General features: G+C 43.5%; 1 protein-coding gene across 3 annotated transcripts in view; it reads left to right on the top strand.

Moving 5' to 3' along the window:
• The window catches only part of CTIF (cap binding complex dependent translation initiation factor), a 323,006-nt gene that overhangs the window by 105,687 nt on the left and 198,683 nt on the right, over positions 1-18,636 (top strand). For all 3 annotated transcript variants that reach the window (XM_074995804.1, XM_074995803.1, XM_074995802.1), the window contains 3 exons: positions 8,897-8,970; positions 11,073-11,177; positions 14,229-14,304. In XM_074995804.1, coding sequence (XP_074851905.1) covers positions 8,897-8,970; positions 11,073-11,177; positions 14,229-14,304 — 255 coding nt within the window. The remainder of the gene's footprint in view (positions 1-8,896; positions 8,971-11,072; positions 11,178-14,228; positions 14,305-18,636) is intronic.

The following is an 18,636-nucleotide window of genomic DNA, read 5'->3' as shown; positions in this document are numbered from 1 at the left end:
TTTCTTTGAGTGGAGTCTTCAAATGTGAACAAAGATGATCCAGTGGACATAGTGTACTTGGACTTTCGGAAAGCCTTTGACAGTGTCCTTCAGTAAAGGCCCATAAGCAAATTAAACAGCATGAGATAAGAGGGAAGGCCCTCTCATGGTTCAGTTACTCCTTGAAAGATAGGAAATAAAGGGTAGCAATATATGGTCAGTTTACACAGTAGAGAGGGAGAGAGAGAATGAGAGAGTTCCCTGAAGGACCTATATGCTGGGCCACTGCTATTCAACTTATTCATAAATGATTTTGAAAAGGCGGTTAACTGTGCAGGATCAAAGCTTGTAGCTGAGACAAAATTAGGACAAATGCTCCTTAAGACAGTGGTTCTCAAACTTTTGGCCTGTGGCTCACCCTACTCAACACAAACCTTTCTATTGTCTACCAGCCAACCACCCACGATGACAAAATGCATTTGTTTATCTCTAAATACCTTAAATACTAAATTGTTCATATTAGTCTGTTGGAACATTAAAAACATAAGGTGCGTGCGTGTGTGTGTGTGTGTGTGTGTGCGCGCGCACATGCACACAGAGCTGGAAAGTCGGGAAGAGGGCAAGTCCTGAGCCTGTGGAAAATTAGAAAAGGTACAGAGGAATGCAATTAAAATGATCAGGGATATGACAGATCTTCCACATGAGGGCTGTGTCTACACTAGCCCCAAACTTCGAAATGGCCACGCAAATGGCCATTTCGAAGTTTACTAATGAAGCGCTGAAATGTGTATTCAGCGCTTCATTAGCATGCGGGTGGCCGCGGCACTTTGAAATTGACGCTCCTCACCGCTGCGCGGCTCGTCCCGACGGGGCTGCTTTTCGAAAAGGAGCCCTGTTGGGACGAGCCACGCGGTAGCGAGGCGCATCAATTTCAAAGTGCCGCGGCCGCCCGCATGCTAATGAAGCGCTGAATATGCATTTCAGCGCTTCATTAGTAAACTTCGAAATGGCCATTTGTGTGGCCATTTCGAAGTTTGGGGCTAGTGTAGACGTAGCCGAGGTGAGATTACACACATTGAGACTGTTTGGCTTAGTCTAGAATAGGCCGATTAACGGCTGTTTGCCAAGACAAACTGGGATGGTCTCCCTAGCCTGTTTGCCAGAGGCTGGGAGTGGAAGGCAGGGGAAGGATCACTAGGACTGTGTCTACACTACAAACATCATCTGTCGAGGAAACTATCATTAGAATGCAGCAGTTTTCTCAGGAGAGTTAACTCACTTCCATACGAGGTATAACGCCTCTGTTGAGAGATTCTGTCAACAAAAAAATAGTGTAGACACTCCAGGGAGCCCTCTGCTGTCCGGTTCACCTGGCAGCCCTGTTTGCCCAGCCCTCTGTCAACAGAACAGCCAACCAGAAGCTCTGCTATCTGGCCACTCTTTGTTAACAGAGGGCATCGACAGGAGGAGCCTCCATTAGGTGTGGACGTGTTCTGTCGGGAAATACGACTCGACAGTAACTTCTGTCAACAAAACTCTGTAGTGGAGACCCAACCGAGGCAATTGGCTGTTCTGTTCATTCCCTCTGGGCTTCCTGGCATTGGCCACTGTTGAAAGACAGGGTACTACTGAACTATCTAGACCTTTGGTCTGAACCAGTGTGGCTGTTCTTACATAGTAAAGAGACAACTAAAGGGAGTGTAGGAGTGTGAGAGGGAGGCCAGGCAAGGCAGGGGTTAAACAAGGCCTGTTAGCCCAATCAGCCCCACCCCAGTTCACCTGTGGCCAGTGTCAGGCCCCGAGGGGTATAAAGGCAGGGAAGCCAGCTCAGTTTGGGGCTGACCAGCCAAGAGGCAGGAGCTGACTCTGAGGCAGGAGGCCCCAGGCCAGAGCTGCCACACGGTCAGCTGCTGGAGGGCACAACCCAGGACCCTCCCCCAGGTACTGAGGGAAGCGGGGAGGGCCCCCCGCCCTGCAGGAACCCCACTCCCGCCAAAGGGGGAGCTAGATTCTCGGGGCCACACCCCAGACTCAACCCATAGACTCTTGGGTGGGTGCTGAGGACCCACCCAAGAGGCTCTGGCCAGGGGTCTTAGCCACAAGGCCATCCGGTCCCAGAGGCGAACCGCTCACAGGGAGATATGAAGAAAAGTCGTATGTGCTCCTTCATGTAACAGAAGAACCAGCAATCACCCAATTAAATTAATAAGCAGCAGATTTAAAACAAACCATAGGAAGTACTACTTCACACAATATCAACATGTGGGACTGGTTGTCAGGGAATGTCACGAAGGCCAAAAACAGAACTGAGTTCTGAAAAGAAGTAGATAAGTTCTTGAAGGATAGGTCCACCAGTGGCTGTTAGTCAAGGTCACCACCCCATCGTTCAGGTGTGTCTAAACTTCTGACCACCAGAACCTGGGGCTGAATGACATGAGCTGGTTGAATCAATAATTGCCCTATTCTTTTCAATCCATGTGAAGCTTCTGGCATTGGCCTCTGTTGGAAGAGAGGATGCTGGTTTACGTGGACTATTGGCATTGCCCACTACAGCCGTTATGTACTGCTTAACGTTATGTTTTTATTTCATTTAAATGATTTAATAGATCATAGTAAGTTTTGGCCTTTGACACAGGTGATTATAATTTCATACTACACTTTAAAAAGAAAATTTATATTTCAATATAAAAATCTGATTTAAAAAAAAAACCCTTGGTACTTTTGTGTAAAACCTTGATTTGCTAAGGAATGGGTGTGGAAGAATGATTGGGAGGTTTTTGTCATAAATGAGCAAGTTTTCAGAATCCACTTTGCATTCAAATGTCTAGTTTGTGGGGGAATTTTACTGCGGTTTCAGGCATGAATCTCATAGAGGTTCATTTGCTTGTGTCGTCACCATGGTTATGCGGGCACATGTGCTGTGACTGCAGACACATTAGATACACCATTAATGTAAATTTTGTCCATGGTGTGCATTTGTGCGCACCGCTTTTGAGAACGGTCCCCACTGTGCCTAGTCCCATAACATATGTAGGGTCTGTTTGATCAAAGCTCCTTAAGCGGTCTAAGTGTTTATAATGCCACAGTCCCTCTGTCTTGCAGTCATGGCTGTTAGTGGGTCAGTTGATTTTTGAGAGTAATACTGCAATGCCACTTCAGTGCAAATGGTTGTTTAAACACATTGGTTGGGTCATTGGTATGTTGACCTTTGAAGCTGATGATAGTAATAACCAGGGAACTACCTTAAACATACCTTTATCTGTGCGTGCATTTTTGCATCACGATTTGAAAACCAACCTCTTTTACCAATAGTCTCCTTTTTCAGCAGGCACAGCCAGGCCTTGTATTGGCTTCCATATACACTCTTCCCTTTAGTTTGCCCAGATTCACAACTGAACGCCTCACCTTTTAAATGGCTGGTTGTGGGACATGGGGTGAGGAAGGCTGGCACTTTGAGGTGGCAGATTTGGTTTTTCAAATGCTTGGCTGGTTGGCCCACGTTCACATGCTCAAGATCTAACTGATTGATTATCATATATGGGGTTGGGACAGAAGTTTCCCTTGGGTCAGATTGGCAGCAACTGTGGGGGGCTTTTTGGCTTCCTCTGCAATGTATGAGTGTGGGTCACTTGCTCGGAGTACGTCTGACTTAATCAGGGTCTATAAACTTCACTTCTTCATGATCTCTCTGATTGTTTGCATGTGGCACATAAGTCTAGTCTCCCAGGGACTGTGATAATTTGATCTAATTTTAGTTGTTTGGTTTAGCATTGGATGCTGGGACACCTAAAGACAGTGACAAGTTTTTAAATAATTTATATACCAGTAGTAGAAGTCTAAATAATAAGACGAGTGACCTTGAGTGCCTTGTATTTAATGAAGATGTTAATATAATGAGCATTGCAGAAACTTGATGGGAATAGTGATAATCAGTTGAACACTGTAATACTAGAGTATAAAAAATATCAGAAGGACAGAACAGATCGTGTGTATGAGGTGGTGGCACTATAAGTGAAAATGTACAGTCAAATGAAGGAAAAATCTTAAATGATATGAACTGTATCATAGAATCTCTGTGGATACTGTGGCTGTACTCTAAGAGCAAGCATATAGCAGCAGGGATATATTACCAGTTTCTGGACCTGCACAGTGATAGTGACTGTGCTAGTGAAATGCTCAGGAAGATTAGAGAGGCCATTAAAATAAATAACTCCATAATGGGGATTTCAGCTGTCCCCCATGTTCACTGGGCATATTTCACCTTTGGACAGAATTCAGAGAGAAAGTTTCTTAAAAGCTTAAATGACTGCTACTCCTATGGGATCTGGTCCAAGAGGTCAATACAGCTGCACCGCTTGGTAATAGTGACTATAATATAATTAAATTTAACATTCCTGGGGTGCAGAAAACACCACAGCAGCCCAGCGCTGTAGCATTTCATTTCAGAAAGGGGAACTACGCAACAATTAGGTGGTTACAGCTTCATGGAAATTTTTCAGACACCATAATAGAGGCTCAACTTAAATGTGTATCTCATATTAAAAAAAACACAGAGAACGCAAAAGTGCCACTGTGACTGAACAAAGTAGAAGAAGCAGTGAGAGGCAAAAAGGCATGCTTTAAATGTGAGAGTTATGCCCTAGTGAGGAAAAGAGAAAGGAGCATGAACGCCGGCAACTGAAATGCAAAAAATATAATTAGGTAAGAGAAGAATTTGAAGAATAGCAACCCAAAGACTCAAAAAATAAAAGCAGGAAAAAAAATTAAGTACATTAGAAGTAGGAAGCCTGCTAAATAACCTGTGCAGCCACTGGATGATCGAGATGCTAAAGAACCACTCAGGGACAGCAAGGCCATTACAGAGAAAGTAAATGAATTCTTTGCATAAATTTTCATGGCTGAGGATGTAAGGGAGATGCCCAAACCTAAGCCATTCTTTTTAGGTGATGCATCTGAGGAACTGTCCTGAATGGAGGCGTCATTAGAGGAGGTTTTTGAATAAAGAGATACATTGAACAGTAATAAGTCACCAGGGCCCAATGGTATTCACTGAAGAGTTCTGAAGGAAATGAAATGTACAATTGCAGAACTACTAACTGTAGTCTGTAACCTATCATCTAAATTAGCTTCTGTACCAAGTAAGTGGAAGGTAGCTATGTTTGTTTGTTTTTTTTTAAAAAAAGAGGGCTCCAGAGGAGATGCCAGCAATTACAGTTTGGTAAACTGAGTTCAGTACCTGGAAGACATATTGAAAGTGTAGTAAAGAACAACATTGTCAGACACTGGAATGAATTTAGTTTGTTGGAGAATAGTCAGCATGTTTTTTGTAAAGGGAAAAGCATGAAAGAAAAGGTCACAACACTACACAAAACTGCCTCAGTGGCTGGACTGAGCATTAACATGGGAAAGACCCAAGGCAATGAGGATCAACCAATCCAACAACAACACTATCACACTGAGAGGGGATGACCTGGAAGATGTGGAGCAGTTCACCTACTCAGGTAGTATTGTGGGCAGAGATGGAGGAACAGATACGGATAGCAATGCCAGGATAGGGAAAGCAACAGTTGCATTCAAGACTCTTTGTCTAATATACAGTTCACAAATAATATCTGCAAAGACAAAACAGCAGATCTGCAACACAAATGTGAAGTGTGCTCTTGTATCAGCACTTGTGATATGAAGACATTTTAGTACCCCCCCCCCAGACATTGATAAACAGATGCCTGAGCTACATCCTTCACATCAAAAATCAAGACCCTCAGAAATGAGGAGCAGGGCAAAAACCACTTGTTCAGATCAAGAGAAGAAAGTGAGAGTGGCTAGGTCACACTCTCAGAAAACCATCCTCCAGCATAGTCTGTGAAGATCTTAAATGGAACCCTCAAGGAAAATGTAAAAGAGGAAAACCTTGGACAATGTGGAGAAGATCTTCTGAGACTGAAGAACAACTGGGATTCAGCTAGAAATTTTGTCCCAAGACAGAATGAACTGGAAGAGACATGTAGATGAGTACAAGCGGTTAAGTCATGCCTTATCAAATCATTAGAATTTTTTGAGGAGATCAACAAGCATGTGGACCAGGGGGATTCAGTGGATAGAGTGTACTTAAATTTGCAGAAAGCCTTTGACAAGGTGCCTCGCCAAAGGCTCTTAAGCAAAGTAAGCTGTCATGGGATAAGAAGGAAGATTCTCTCATGGTTTGGTAACTGGTTAGAAGACAGGAAACAAAGAGTAGGAATCAATTGTCATTTTTCAGAATGGAGAGACATCAATTGTGGTGTCCCTGAGGGTTCTGGATTGGGACCAGTCTTGTACAACATATTGGTAAATGATCTGGAAAAAGGAGTAAACCATGAAGTGTGAAAATGTGCACATGATACAAAACTACTCCAGGTAATTAAGTCCCAGGCAAACTGAAGAGCTAGAAAAAAAAAATCTCTCAAAACTGGGTGACTCAGCAATAAAATGGCAAATTAAATTTAATGTTGATAAGCACAAAATATTGCACATTGGAAAACATAATACCAGTCATACATATACAATGATGGGGTCTAAATTAGCTGTTACTATTCAAGAAGGAGATTTTGGAGTCATTCTGGAAACATCCACCCAATGTGCAAGAGCAGTCCAAAAAAAAAAAAAAAGTGGGGGGTGGGGGAGGAGAGAGAGAGAGAGACAGAACAGAATGCTGGAAATACTTAAAAGGGGATAGATAAGATGCAAAATTATATTGCTTCTATATGAAGCTGTGGTATGTCTATTTCTTAAATCCTGCAGGTAGATGTTGCTGCCTCATCTTAAAAAAAAAGATACACTGGAATTGGGAAAGATTCAAAAAAGGGCAATAAACATGATTAGAAGTCTGGGAGGGTTTCCATATGAGGGCATGTTAATAAGGCTGGGACTTTTCAACTTAGAAAAGAGAAGATCAAAAGAGTGATCTGCTCTTTTGAAAGAGAGCATCCACACATCCCCCTACTCTTTCAAAAGTACGGGCCAGGGATCAAAAAATCAGGTGCCATGAGGACTGCTCTTTTGGCAAAAAGGGCCTGTGGAGACTCTACACGTTTCCTTTCCAAAGAAGGCGTTCTTCCTGAAATGGAGTGGAAAAGCACTATTGAAAGGAGCACCGTGTTCCTTTAATTTAATTTAGAAAGAAATCTTTTTGTGTGTAGACACTCCGCTGGGTATTTTGACAGAGCCCCTTTTTTCACAAGAACTTTCAAAAGAGCTTGCTAGTATAGATGCGGCTAAGGAGTGTAGGTCCGTCAATGGCTATTAGCCAGAATGTGCAGGGATGTCTCTAGGTTCTGTTTTTCAGAATCTGGAAGTGAGCAACAGTGAATGGATCACTGGTGATTACCTGTTTTGTTCACTCCATCTGACGTGCCTGGAATTGGCCACTATCTGAAGACAGATACTGGACTAGATGCCCTTTGGATGTGAACTTGCTCTTAGGAAGCAATTGGGGAAATATAAGGCCCACACAGAAAGCTGTAATTGTACTATGTCTTCAGCTTACTCAGATGAAGAGCTTTGCTATTACTCCATGGTAGCATTATATTGCAGGTCAGTAGGCTGGATTGATTTAAATATCTCTCTCTCTCTCTCTCTCTCTCTCTCTCTCTCTCTCTCTCTCACACTCACACACACACACACACACACTTCTCCCCCCCCCCCCCCCCCCCAAGGTAGCATTATGTGGAGGTCAGTAGGCTGGATTATCTCTCTTTTACACACACACACCACACACACACACACTCATTCTCTCATTTATTTAAATCAAATTACCAAAAAACGTAAGCCCGACTGTGCTTGAAGTGCACTTAATTTTGGAATAAGCCCCACTGAACACATTGGCACTTTTTTTTTTTTTTTGCAAAAACATGTTCCTACAGTTACACTACAGCACCCTGTCAACAGAAGTCACAGCTGGAAGAGATTTCCCGACAAAGCTTCTGTTGACAGAGTGTGGCCATGCACAAAAGTAAATTGGATAGTAACAGAGAGGTAGCCGTGCTAGTCTATATATTATCATAACAAAAAGCAGTCCGATAGCACTTTAAAGACCAACAAAAGAAGATATAAGGTGATGAACTTTCATGGGACGGACCTACTTCTTCGTCTTTAAAGTGCTACTGGACTGCTTTTTTTTTTCTGCCAAACTGTCCAGCTGCTCTCAGCCATATCCACATCTTCATCCTCTTCATTTTCTCCCAATAAACAATTTTCCTTATGATGTTTCATTCTTGCAACTAGGGCCTGCATCCACACACTTGATACATTTTCCTTTTTTCACCTAGGGAATGAATCTCTTCAAAACAGTCTCAGATAGGGTCTCTCTCTCACCCAGAAGCCATGGTAGTTTTTATGTTGCATAAATGTAGGAGAATATTGGAAGCCATATGTGTGCGCTGAATGTCTTCCCTTTCTCTTTCCAACCCACTCCAATGTTCTTTTCTTTGTTGCCTCCATCCTTTCCTATATATTTTCTCTGACTTTAAGACCATGGCTTTACTCCTCTGTTGTGCTGGACCAAGATCCATCGCCACATACGCACAGAACAAAAAAGAATCACATCCAGTTTGTCTTTCTTTGCACGTTACTTTTTAGTTTGCCAACAAACAGAAATTGAAAGCACAAAACTTTCAAAAAATAAGAGTTGTTAGTTAGACTGGACAGATTCGAGCCTTTAGTTAATTTTTATGAGACTGTATGTGTATGTGTAGCATATTTGTGATGAGATTTAATTGTTACTATTATTTTAAAATGAGAAATTTAGTATTTTATTGATTTTTAAAATAAAAATTCAATTTTTTAAAAAATTTAACTTGTTGAATTTTATCTGCCCCTGCAGGTCTACAAGTTCATCACAACACCTCAAGAATAACATTTCTTTTCCCTCCTTTTTTAGAATGGCAACAAAGACAACTCTTTGGACATGTTGGGGACAGATATCTGGGCAGCCAATACCTTTGATTCCTTCAGGTAAGCTCCTTTAAAAGTTCTGTACAAGAAAGATGGGGTATGATCTTGTTTACCCCTCTCTTCAGAGCTCTTTCATAAACAAACAGTTATTGGACCTTGGAAATTAATGTCATGCTTGTACCTCCTCCTCCCAAGTCCAGTCCCTGGCACTATGTGCAAACATGCCCCTTATTTGTGCAGCAGTACAAGCTAGAGGAGGTTGGTGGGGTTGTTTGCACACTGAACAATGGACAGGTGCACTTATCTTGCTTGTTCAGGGGTGGGGAACCTTTTCGGGGTTGAGAGCCACTCACTGACAGAAAAAGCAGTCGGGGGTCCTGTACAAGCGAGAAGGAAAAGTAAAACCTTATAGTGGGGCCCCACCTGATAACCAAGGGAAAAAAAAAGGTGGGGGGAGACACTCAGCTCCTTCATACAACTCAGGGTACCAAGGTTCCCCTCACACTCCAGCCCCATGTGGGGGCACCAGGGCTCATGGACTCCCCCCAGGGCTGAAGTAGCTCACCTGGGGACTTGGTGCCAGTAGATTTTGTGTGACCTGCTCTAGGCTTTGGGGTGGGGCCCACAATAGAGAGTTCAGTGTGGGGGAGTAAGCTGACAGGGAGTGTGCTGGGGGTTGGGTGGGAGATAGGATGCGAGCGGGAGGGAGAGTGGTGCAAGAGCAGGGTGGGGATGCAGGGTTTGGGCAGGAGGGCCTGTGTGAGTGGGGGCAGGCTGTGAGGGAACTACTGGCCTAGCTCTGAGGGGCCCTCATGTAGCTTTGTGCTGCCGTACACTGGCCTGCAGGCTCTGCCCCGTCACTCCCATTGGCAAGGCTTCCTTGCGCTGCCCTTCTGGTGCAGCATTAAAAGTCATTTTAAAAAACCAATGGAACATGACCTCCTATTGCCAGCTGCAGCATGGGGACCCGATGCAGCCAGCCATTTGCCTGGATCTGGCCAGCAAGGCTTCGTGTCCCTCACCCCCCTAACCCCTCCCCACCCCCCAAGCAGCAGAGAGCTGTCATTGGCCCTTCAGCCAGGCGAGTCTGTAGGGAGTGTTTAAAGACATGTCTGGGCTACAGGTGGAGGTGTGATTGCACCCCATGCAGGCATATCCTGGCCAGTGCAACATGAACACCTACTCCTGCTAGCCCGAATAAAAATAGCAGTAAAGTCATGGCGGCGTACCAGTCCTCCCAGCATCTGGGTACGTAATCCTATTGTTAGCTTGCACTGCGGTCTGGGCTCCATGGTCTTCACTGCTGTTTCTAATTGTGCTAGCTATCTGAGCTGCAGTCACACCTCTGGTTGCACTGAAGGTGTGCCTGTATTTGTTGAGGAATCCTGCTGCACAAAAACCAAAGAGGCCTCGCAGTGACGAGGGAGAATTCAGTTGTTTGTCTCTATATCAGCAGTGTGCTCAGGCATTTTGCTCCAGTGCTTCTAACAGGAGCTCTTCAGTTTCCATTCCAGCACATGGGCACTGAGGCTACTGCTCCCAACAACCACAGGAGATTAAAGCAATAAATTAATTTCCCTCTCAGCTCTGCGCTCCATTCTGTGCTGTCCATAGAGTACAGCAGGCTTCGATCTTTGGAGGGAGGGTTCCTCCTTGGCACTTGTTGATCCATGCCCCAGGCTATCTAGTGCACCTTCCAGTAGGGAGCTTCCAAGCAACAGAAGAGGCCATACATGGCATCTGTACTCCATGGACCAGACTAGCTGCTTCACTGAGTGGAACTTTTCCAAAGCTAAGCGCAAGTGCAACTGAGTAGGTTCAGGTGTTGCACCAAATGTTTTTATTTAGGGGATTTAAGTGTGGCACTTGGGGATGCCCAGCTGGGGGCATTGGAAGCAGAAACAATATCCCCAGATGTCCTTTATTTTTCAAATGCTAGTGTAAGTTTAAATGTTTCTGTAATTCTTGGGGTTTTTTTATGGTTAGGGTTGTTAACCATAAGCCAACCCCTTTTACCTCTAGGAGAGGTGAGCTGGAGGAGACTTGTCGATGACCTATGCTCCACTTGGAGTACAAGAGTTAAGTAGTAGTAATGTAAATTTGATAGGCTCTTTGTACTGTCAACACATTTGATTGGTAGCGTGTTATTTCTCTTTTCCTAGTGGTGCAACCTGGGATTTACAGCCTGAAAAGCTGGACTTCACACAGTTTCACAGGAAGCTCCGGAACACCACCAAACACCCGCTCCCACACATAGACAGAGAAGGGTAAGTGCCATAATGTTGTCTTCTTGTGTGTGTGTCTGTATGTCTGTCTGTCTTTTCCGTAAGTGTTGTGGTTTGGTGGTACAGTTCCTGCACGGTGTTTAACTTTACGGTAGGGAAACATGAATGGCTCATGTGGCAGATATTAGCAATTTGAGGTTGAAGCTTAGGTCATTTTCAGGGATGGGGAGGGCGAAGGCCTGTCCCCTCTATTAACTTTTCTGTTGCTTTGACCAGGCCAAGTTCTGGCAAATATGGGACCAAAGTAAATCCCTTAGGTTCAAACACCCTTTAACTATGGAAATTACTAGATCCCTGTTTTTCTGACTTAGGTCCACCTCTGGTTTAAAAAATCCTAAATTACAAGGCTTCCACCTTTTCCCCCACTTTTTTCATCACTCATTTATTCCACTTGCCTTTTTTGAGTACTGGTATAACATTAGAACACTTCCAGTCTTCTGGAATGTTTCTGGTATTCCAAGGTTTATTAAAATGAATCTCGGTAGGCCGGAGATTTTGGGGTTTTTTAGTCATCTCTTATAGGACTACTAGTTCCGATTATCTGATTTAGAAATGTTTAGTAGCTGCTGTTCAGCATCCTCTGTAATTACTAATGGACTGAAAATTATTCTTCATAATGTGATAGAAGTACATCATCCTGCTCCTTTTCCAATAGGGAATAGAACTGTTCATGGAATGCTTTTTTTTGCATTGTACAAATTTACTATCTTCATCAAGTCATCGTTCCATACCATTGTCAGGATTTTTGTGCCTGGTGAACAAAACACATTTACTGTCCTTATTCTTGCCATGGATTTTTCCCTGGTTTCTTTACCTTCGTTTAACAATTTTCTAAACTTCATCACTTCTCCTTTTTACTTCTCCTTTGTCCATTTAGTATAGTGTCTATTTTAAACTCTTTGCATCCCAAGTTCATTTTCCCACTGAATTCAGACTTTAAGCCAATTTGTCGTCATCTTCAGTTGTAGAATCTTGGCTTCTTTGCCATCTAATGAGTTTGTAGACAGCACCCAGTTTTCATTGACATTTTTCCAGTTTTTTTATCCCAATCAATTTTGCTCATAATTTTCCTTAGATTTGGGCAATTAGCCTTTTTGAAGCAGACTATATAAATTACTAATTGGGACGATGCTTTGTTTGTCCATAAGAACTATGATTGGGTCATGATCGCTGGCTCCATTGAACATTAAATACGTGTAACTGTATTTTAAAATCAAGTAAATGAAAGCATCTTAACTGAGTTGTGGGTATTTTATTAAAACTGATGTGTATAATTCCGTATAACTCAAACAATATGGCAGGGATGAAAACTGCTGGACATCAAACTCACATAGTATTATGTGGTCTCCCTAGAGCCAGCCCCTCTCAGTGAAGTTGATGAGAGAGATTTGCATTGGCTTTAAGTGTTCTATAATTGCACACAAACTAGGCTGAAGTACGTATTTAAAACGCCCAGACACTGAATAGACTCATTGATGTCAGCTGCATGAAATGTAACTTCCTCCCATAGGAAGTGTTTCCATGCGGCATCCAGCAAGCACAGAGTTAGAAAGCACTGTTTTGCTAATGCGTTTGAATGATACTGTCAACAAGTAGGGCAAGTCTGTCTCTTTCCCTCCAAGGATACCTTACATACACGACCCCCCAGTAAAGTAATTAAATAATGATAGAAGAGAACGGGTCTTTTGTCCTCTCCTTGTGGTTCTCCCACATAAGTAGTTTAGGACTCCGGCCCAGCTGTGTGACTTCTGTGTCTATTCTGTAATTGTTAGCTTATGGATGGACTGCTGTGCTGCACAGAGCTGCATTGACTTCAGTGCCACTCCACGAAGGAGTAGCAATTTGCCCGAATGCCATCAGTTGCAAGATGGGAGCTTCAGCCCTTTAAGCTCCAACGATGGTGTGTCTAGGGGTGTCGGCACAAGCAATAATGGGACTAGCTGCCTGAGTAATTGCACAGGGTTCCAGTTAGGCTTGTACATCCCATGCTGAAGCCAGGGCTGGTGCAGCTTCACTGCTGTAGTACCAAGCTAGTAAGTTCAAAGCTAGTTTGGTTATATCTCCACTAGTTCTAGTTACATCCTGTGATTGCAGTTTAGCTGTACTCATAGTGTGAGAGGTTTCAAGCATGAATCTCCATTGCCTGAGGCTGATAGATTCAGGCTGAAGTCCTCAAAGGTACTGTTCAGGCACCCAACTCTCAGCAAAATCTGCAGAAGTTAGGTCCAGATCCTCAAAGGTATTTCAATGCCTGTGTCTTCTGGTTGTGGCTGAATGCATACCCTCCTGTGTGGAGAAACCAGTTGTGTGATGGGGCGGGCAAAGGCCTCTTTTTTTCATGCTATGGTTTACAATTAATAAAAGCCCTTTCAAGGGAATAAATAATTAAATAGACTTGGGTCTGCAGGTCCAGGATTAGGTTTTGGGGGGAGGTTCTTTTTACTCTCACCATCCCTTTGTCAGTGCACCTGGGACGTCATATTAAACTAGAATTGCAAACAGAGGAAGATATTCAGGTAAATGTGGATGTGTTTTGAAAAACCACCTTGGTGTAGGCTTCTGTAGAAGACAGACAGTTACCATTCAGTGAGAGAGAGAGGTGTTGCATGTGTGAATTTCACATTTGTACTCAAGCTCAGCAACTTCCCAAATGCTCCTTTTTCGCCTTCTTTTACCATTCTGTTCTTTTAAAAAACATCTTCTATAAACCTGACACTAACCTATGCCTGAACCTGATATGAGTGCTGGGACTTAGCAGTACACAGGGAAACCTAAGGGATAAAGACAATTGTGCCAAAGTTGCTCACGTAAAAATGTTCATGTGCACAGATGCAAACAACCATTGGTGCCTGGATGGTTATCTGTCTGCATATGGATGGTTTGGAGGCACGGGCTATTTGACTCAGTGATCTTCCCTGTTATACCTCCTGCCCCACAACTAAATTTTCCTTCTGTGATAGGGGAGAAAAGTTAACTTGAATTTCATTGGAAGTTTCATGTGCATGGGGTTTTTGTTTCTTGTTCCTGGCTCAGGATTGGAAAAGCGAATCATGATGATGGAGACGGAATCAACCTGAATGACATAGAGAAAGTCCTTCCTGTCTGGCAGGTATGTTTTGTGTCACTGGATTGCTGATGTACTGCTGGCTGTTTGCATTGCTGATGAAGGTGGTTCCTTCTGTTGCACTGTGCCTCATGGTTCAAGATCTAGCAGGTTCATACTCAGCTTGCTGTGGTGCTTTCTGGTGGCTCGTTTTGAGTCTGCTGACATTCCAGCTAAGGAACACACTACATTCACAAAAGCACTTGGGTGCCTAAACCCCAGATTCAGGCACCCGTCTCCCAGTTCTAGACTCCAGTCATTCATGGAACTCCTGCTGACCTTGTAGGTGCCTAAACTCAGTCAGCACCCAGCATTTTGCAGTAAAATCCTTCTTAGGCACCTGGTCCTGCCCCTGGGCATGTGCACTGATCCCCCATTCTAGGTGTCCAGGTGCATATTAGGTTGGACATTAGGAAAATCTTCCTGTCAGGGTGGTTAAACACTGGAATAAATTGCCTAGGGAGATTGTGGAATCTCCATCTCTGGAGATACTTAAGAGAAGGTTAGATCAGTATCTGTTGGGGATGATATAGATGGTGCTTGGTCCTGCCGTTAGAACAGGGGCTGGACTCAATGACCTCTTGAGGTCCTTTCCAATTCTATGAGTCTGTGCAGGACCTGATTCAGTAGGCACTCTCAGAAGTCACATCCTGGATTGAATGCCCACAGTGTAGTTTGCACAGAACAGTTGCTGAGAGAGGAGGAGAACCTTATAACATTTAGCCCAATGGTTAGGTACTCTCTACAGGGGTGTGGGGAGCACCCAAGTACAATCCCCACCACCACCACCATCTGAGGGTGAGAAGGGATTTGAACCGGGATCTGTCATCTCTGAAGTCAGAGCCATGCTCTCTGGGCTCAGTGTTCCCTGAACTGTACACTTGTGTGGCCACTCCGGAGAGATTCAGATGCCACGCAGCTGATTAGCAGAGCACATGCAGCTGGGTTTTGTGTTTCTGTTGGTGGTGCACATTTGCAGGTTACCTCATTGCACATAAAAATTCATTCCACACGGATGGAAAAGATCAGAGGGAGCAGTGACCAGACTACGCGATGTTCTGGTCTGGGGATCCCTCCATCTCTCCTGTTGAAGCTGTTGCAATGCAGGTAAATCATTTGGAGGTTTTTTGGGAGGAGGGGAGGACTGTGTACAGGCAAGAGAATTATGCTATAGAATGTGGCAAGAGCACACCCCGCAGGGGATAGATGGGAGGCCCGGAGTCCAGCCCTCTTGGTAAGAGGGGAAAAGGCTTTCAGGTTAATAATTCCATTTAAGTATTGCCTGCTGGTCTGTCTTAATTACCCTTCATTTGCTAGTGTGTATCCCAAACCCCAAAGGAGCCACCCACGCGCAGTTCTGATTGGACTTGGCAAAAGCCGGATATGCTTGGCCCTTCTCTGGGTCAGATCGCATCGTATGCTTGAGACTCACTCCCTTCCTTGCTTCCGCATCTGAAACATTAGCTTATCTCTTTTATGTTATGAGGTGGATGCTCTTCTGTTCTCAGCTACCAGGGAAAAAAGTACTGCAGTATTATGTCAAACTTACTCTATTATCTTGAAGTACTACCTCAACTCTCCCAATATTTGAACCTCTTCTTCCAGAGAGTTTGGGTTTTTTTCCACATTGATGTGTCCGCTATGAAGCTATTGCCTTCAACTACTATGGTCCTAGTTAGCCTCTCACACCTTTCTTATACCTGTTTAAATCCATTGATTTCAAATGAGTTAATCCTGATATATACCAGTGTGAGAAGAGACTCCTGAATGTGGTATTGAGCCTTTGGTAACAGCTTTCCTCTGACACATGACCTTTACCACGTTACTCAAGGACCTGAACTGTTACTCAGTCAAACACTTACAAACTTAGTAACAGAGAGTAAGCCGTGCTAGTCTATACACTATCAAAACAAAAAGCAGTCAAGCAGCGCTTTAAAGACGAGCAAAATAGTTTATTAGGTGAGCTTTCGTGGGACAGACCCACTTCTTCAGACCATAGCCAGACCAGAACAGACTCAATATTTAAGACAAAGAGAACCAAAACCAGTAAGCAAGGAGGATAAATCAGAAAAAGATAATCAAGGTGAGCAAATCAGAGAGTGGAGGGGTGGGGGGGAAGATCAAGAATTAGATTGAGCCAAGTATGCAGACGAGCCCCTATAGTGACTCAGAAAGTTCCCATCACGATTTAAACCATGTGTTAATGTGCCGAATTTGAATATAAAAGTCAGCTCGTCCACTTCTCGCTCTAAAATGGTGTGATAATTTCTCTTCAGTAACACACATACCTTGAGGTCATTGACAGAATGGCCCATTGCATTAAAATGTTGACTAACTGGTTTGTGGATCTGGCGTGTTTTGATGTCTGTTTTGTGCCCATTGACCCTTTGTCTAAGGGAGTTAGAAGTCTGTCCAATATACAAAGCATCGGGGCATTGTTGGCACATGATGGCATATATGCTGTTAGTAGAGGAGCATGAGAAAGTGCCCGTGATTCTGTGAGTAACCTGGTTAGGTCCAGTGATGGTATTTCCAGAGAAGATATGTGGACAAAGCTGGCTGCGGGCTTTGTTGCAGGGAAAGGTTCCAGGACTGGTGTTCCTGGGGTATAGGCTGTGGCTGTTAGTAAGGATCCTCATGAGGTTGGGAGGTTGTCTGTAGGAGAGAACAGGCCTGTCACCCAGGGCCTTCTGGAGTGTAGCATCCTGATTAAGAATAGGTTGTAGGTCTTTAATAATTCGTTGCAGTGGTCTGAGTTGGGGACTGTAGGTGGTGATCTTCCCCCCCACCCCTCCACTCTCTGATTTGCTCACCTTGATTATCTTTTTCTGATTTATCCTCCTTGCTTACTGTTTTTGGTTCTCTTTGTCTTAAATATTGAGTCTATTCTGGTCTGGCTATGGTCTGAAGAAGTGGGTCTGTCCCACGAAAGCTCACCTAATAAACTATTTTGGTAGTCTTTAAAGTGCTACTTGACTGCTTTTTACTTACAAACTTAGTGTAAGTGTTTAATTTGGTGTATCAGTTTTGCCTGAAGGCAGATTAGGAGACGACTATGTTTATTTCAGAGCCTTGGTCTGTAATGTCACCTGTGCATATGGAAGCTAAGAGCTGTGCAGTTACTGCTGTGGGTTTACTGAGTGCAGTGTTGACAAGTGAAATGCTTACTGGCAGCTGGTGTAAGCCTAACAGATCATTGTGAACTGGATTTGAATGTATCCATGCAGTGCTGATGATGATTGGTTTGATATTTATCACTCTCTGGCTTTAAATGAATTTTAGGAATATCAGGGTATGTTGTAAAGGATCTTTGTGGTTAGAGACAGAACATATTTCGATCACCTCTACCCAAGTTAAAAGTGGACGGCTTAGGCTTAACAATTTATTTGTAAAACCCAAAAGTTACAGAAACATCTTCTGTATACTTACACCTACCTAAATGTATTAAAAAAAAAAAAAAAAAGTACTAAAGCTAACGTTTTACAGATTATGATCCCTGTAGGCCCCTTGCATTATTGATAAAATAGAATAAAACAGTGAAGGCTTAAGAACATAAGAATGGCCATACTGTGTCAGACCAAAGGTCCATCTAGCCCAATATACTGTCTTCCGACAATGCCCAACACCTGATGCCCAAAAGGGAGTGAGAAGAACAGGTGATCGTGAAAATTATCCCTTTCCAACCTCTGACAAACAGAGGCTAGGGACACCATTCTTACCTATTCTGGATAATCCAGTAGTGGACCTAACCTCCATGAATTTATTTAGTTCTTGTAAGAAGAATAGACAGGCTTGAATATAGGCCTACAAGCTATAAATCCAATACCTACATCATCATCATCATCAACCATGGGCTCAGCTCCTGTTGGTGTCTGATGCCTCTCTCACTATTTCCTTCCATCTTTCCCTGTTCAGTGTGGAATGGCTTAGTTTCTGTAGGCTAGCTCTGTACCAATCTACTATAACATCTACCCATTCTCCGTGGGGTCTACCTCTCCTGTTCAAACCATCCATTATGCCGAATACCAGCATCTTGATTTTTCATTTGTTGTTCATTCTTCAAATATTCCTGAATTCCTGTGCATTGTGTAGCCTTCTTCAGTAGGTTCTCTTTCATCTGTATCTTCCTATATAATTCCTCATTGGTTACCTTCTGCATCCATCCTCTTCTCAGGATCTTTCTATAATACCTCCTCTTGAACGCCAATAATTCTTCTCTTTGAATCTTTCATAATCACCCATGTCTCACATAGGCTACACTTAGAACATTCAGTCTAGTGGATCGATGTCCCACTGCAGGTGACCCATGGTCAAATGCTGTCTCCCCTTGTGATGGGG

The sequence above is a fragment of the Carettochelys insculpta genome, chromosome 5, assembly GCF_033958435.1.
Source record: "Carettochelys insculpta isolate YL-2023 chromosome 5, ASM3395843v1, whole genome shotgun sequence".
NCBI lineage: Eukaryota > Metazoa > Chordata > Testudines > Carettochelyidae > Carettochelys > Carettochelys insculpta.
Note: the sequence above shows the minus strand (reverse complement) of the source record. Positions and strands in the feature narration are given on the sequence as shown.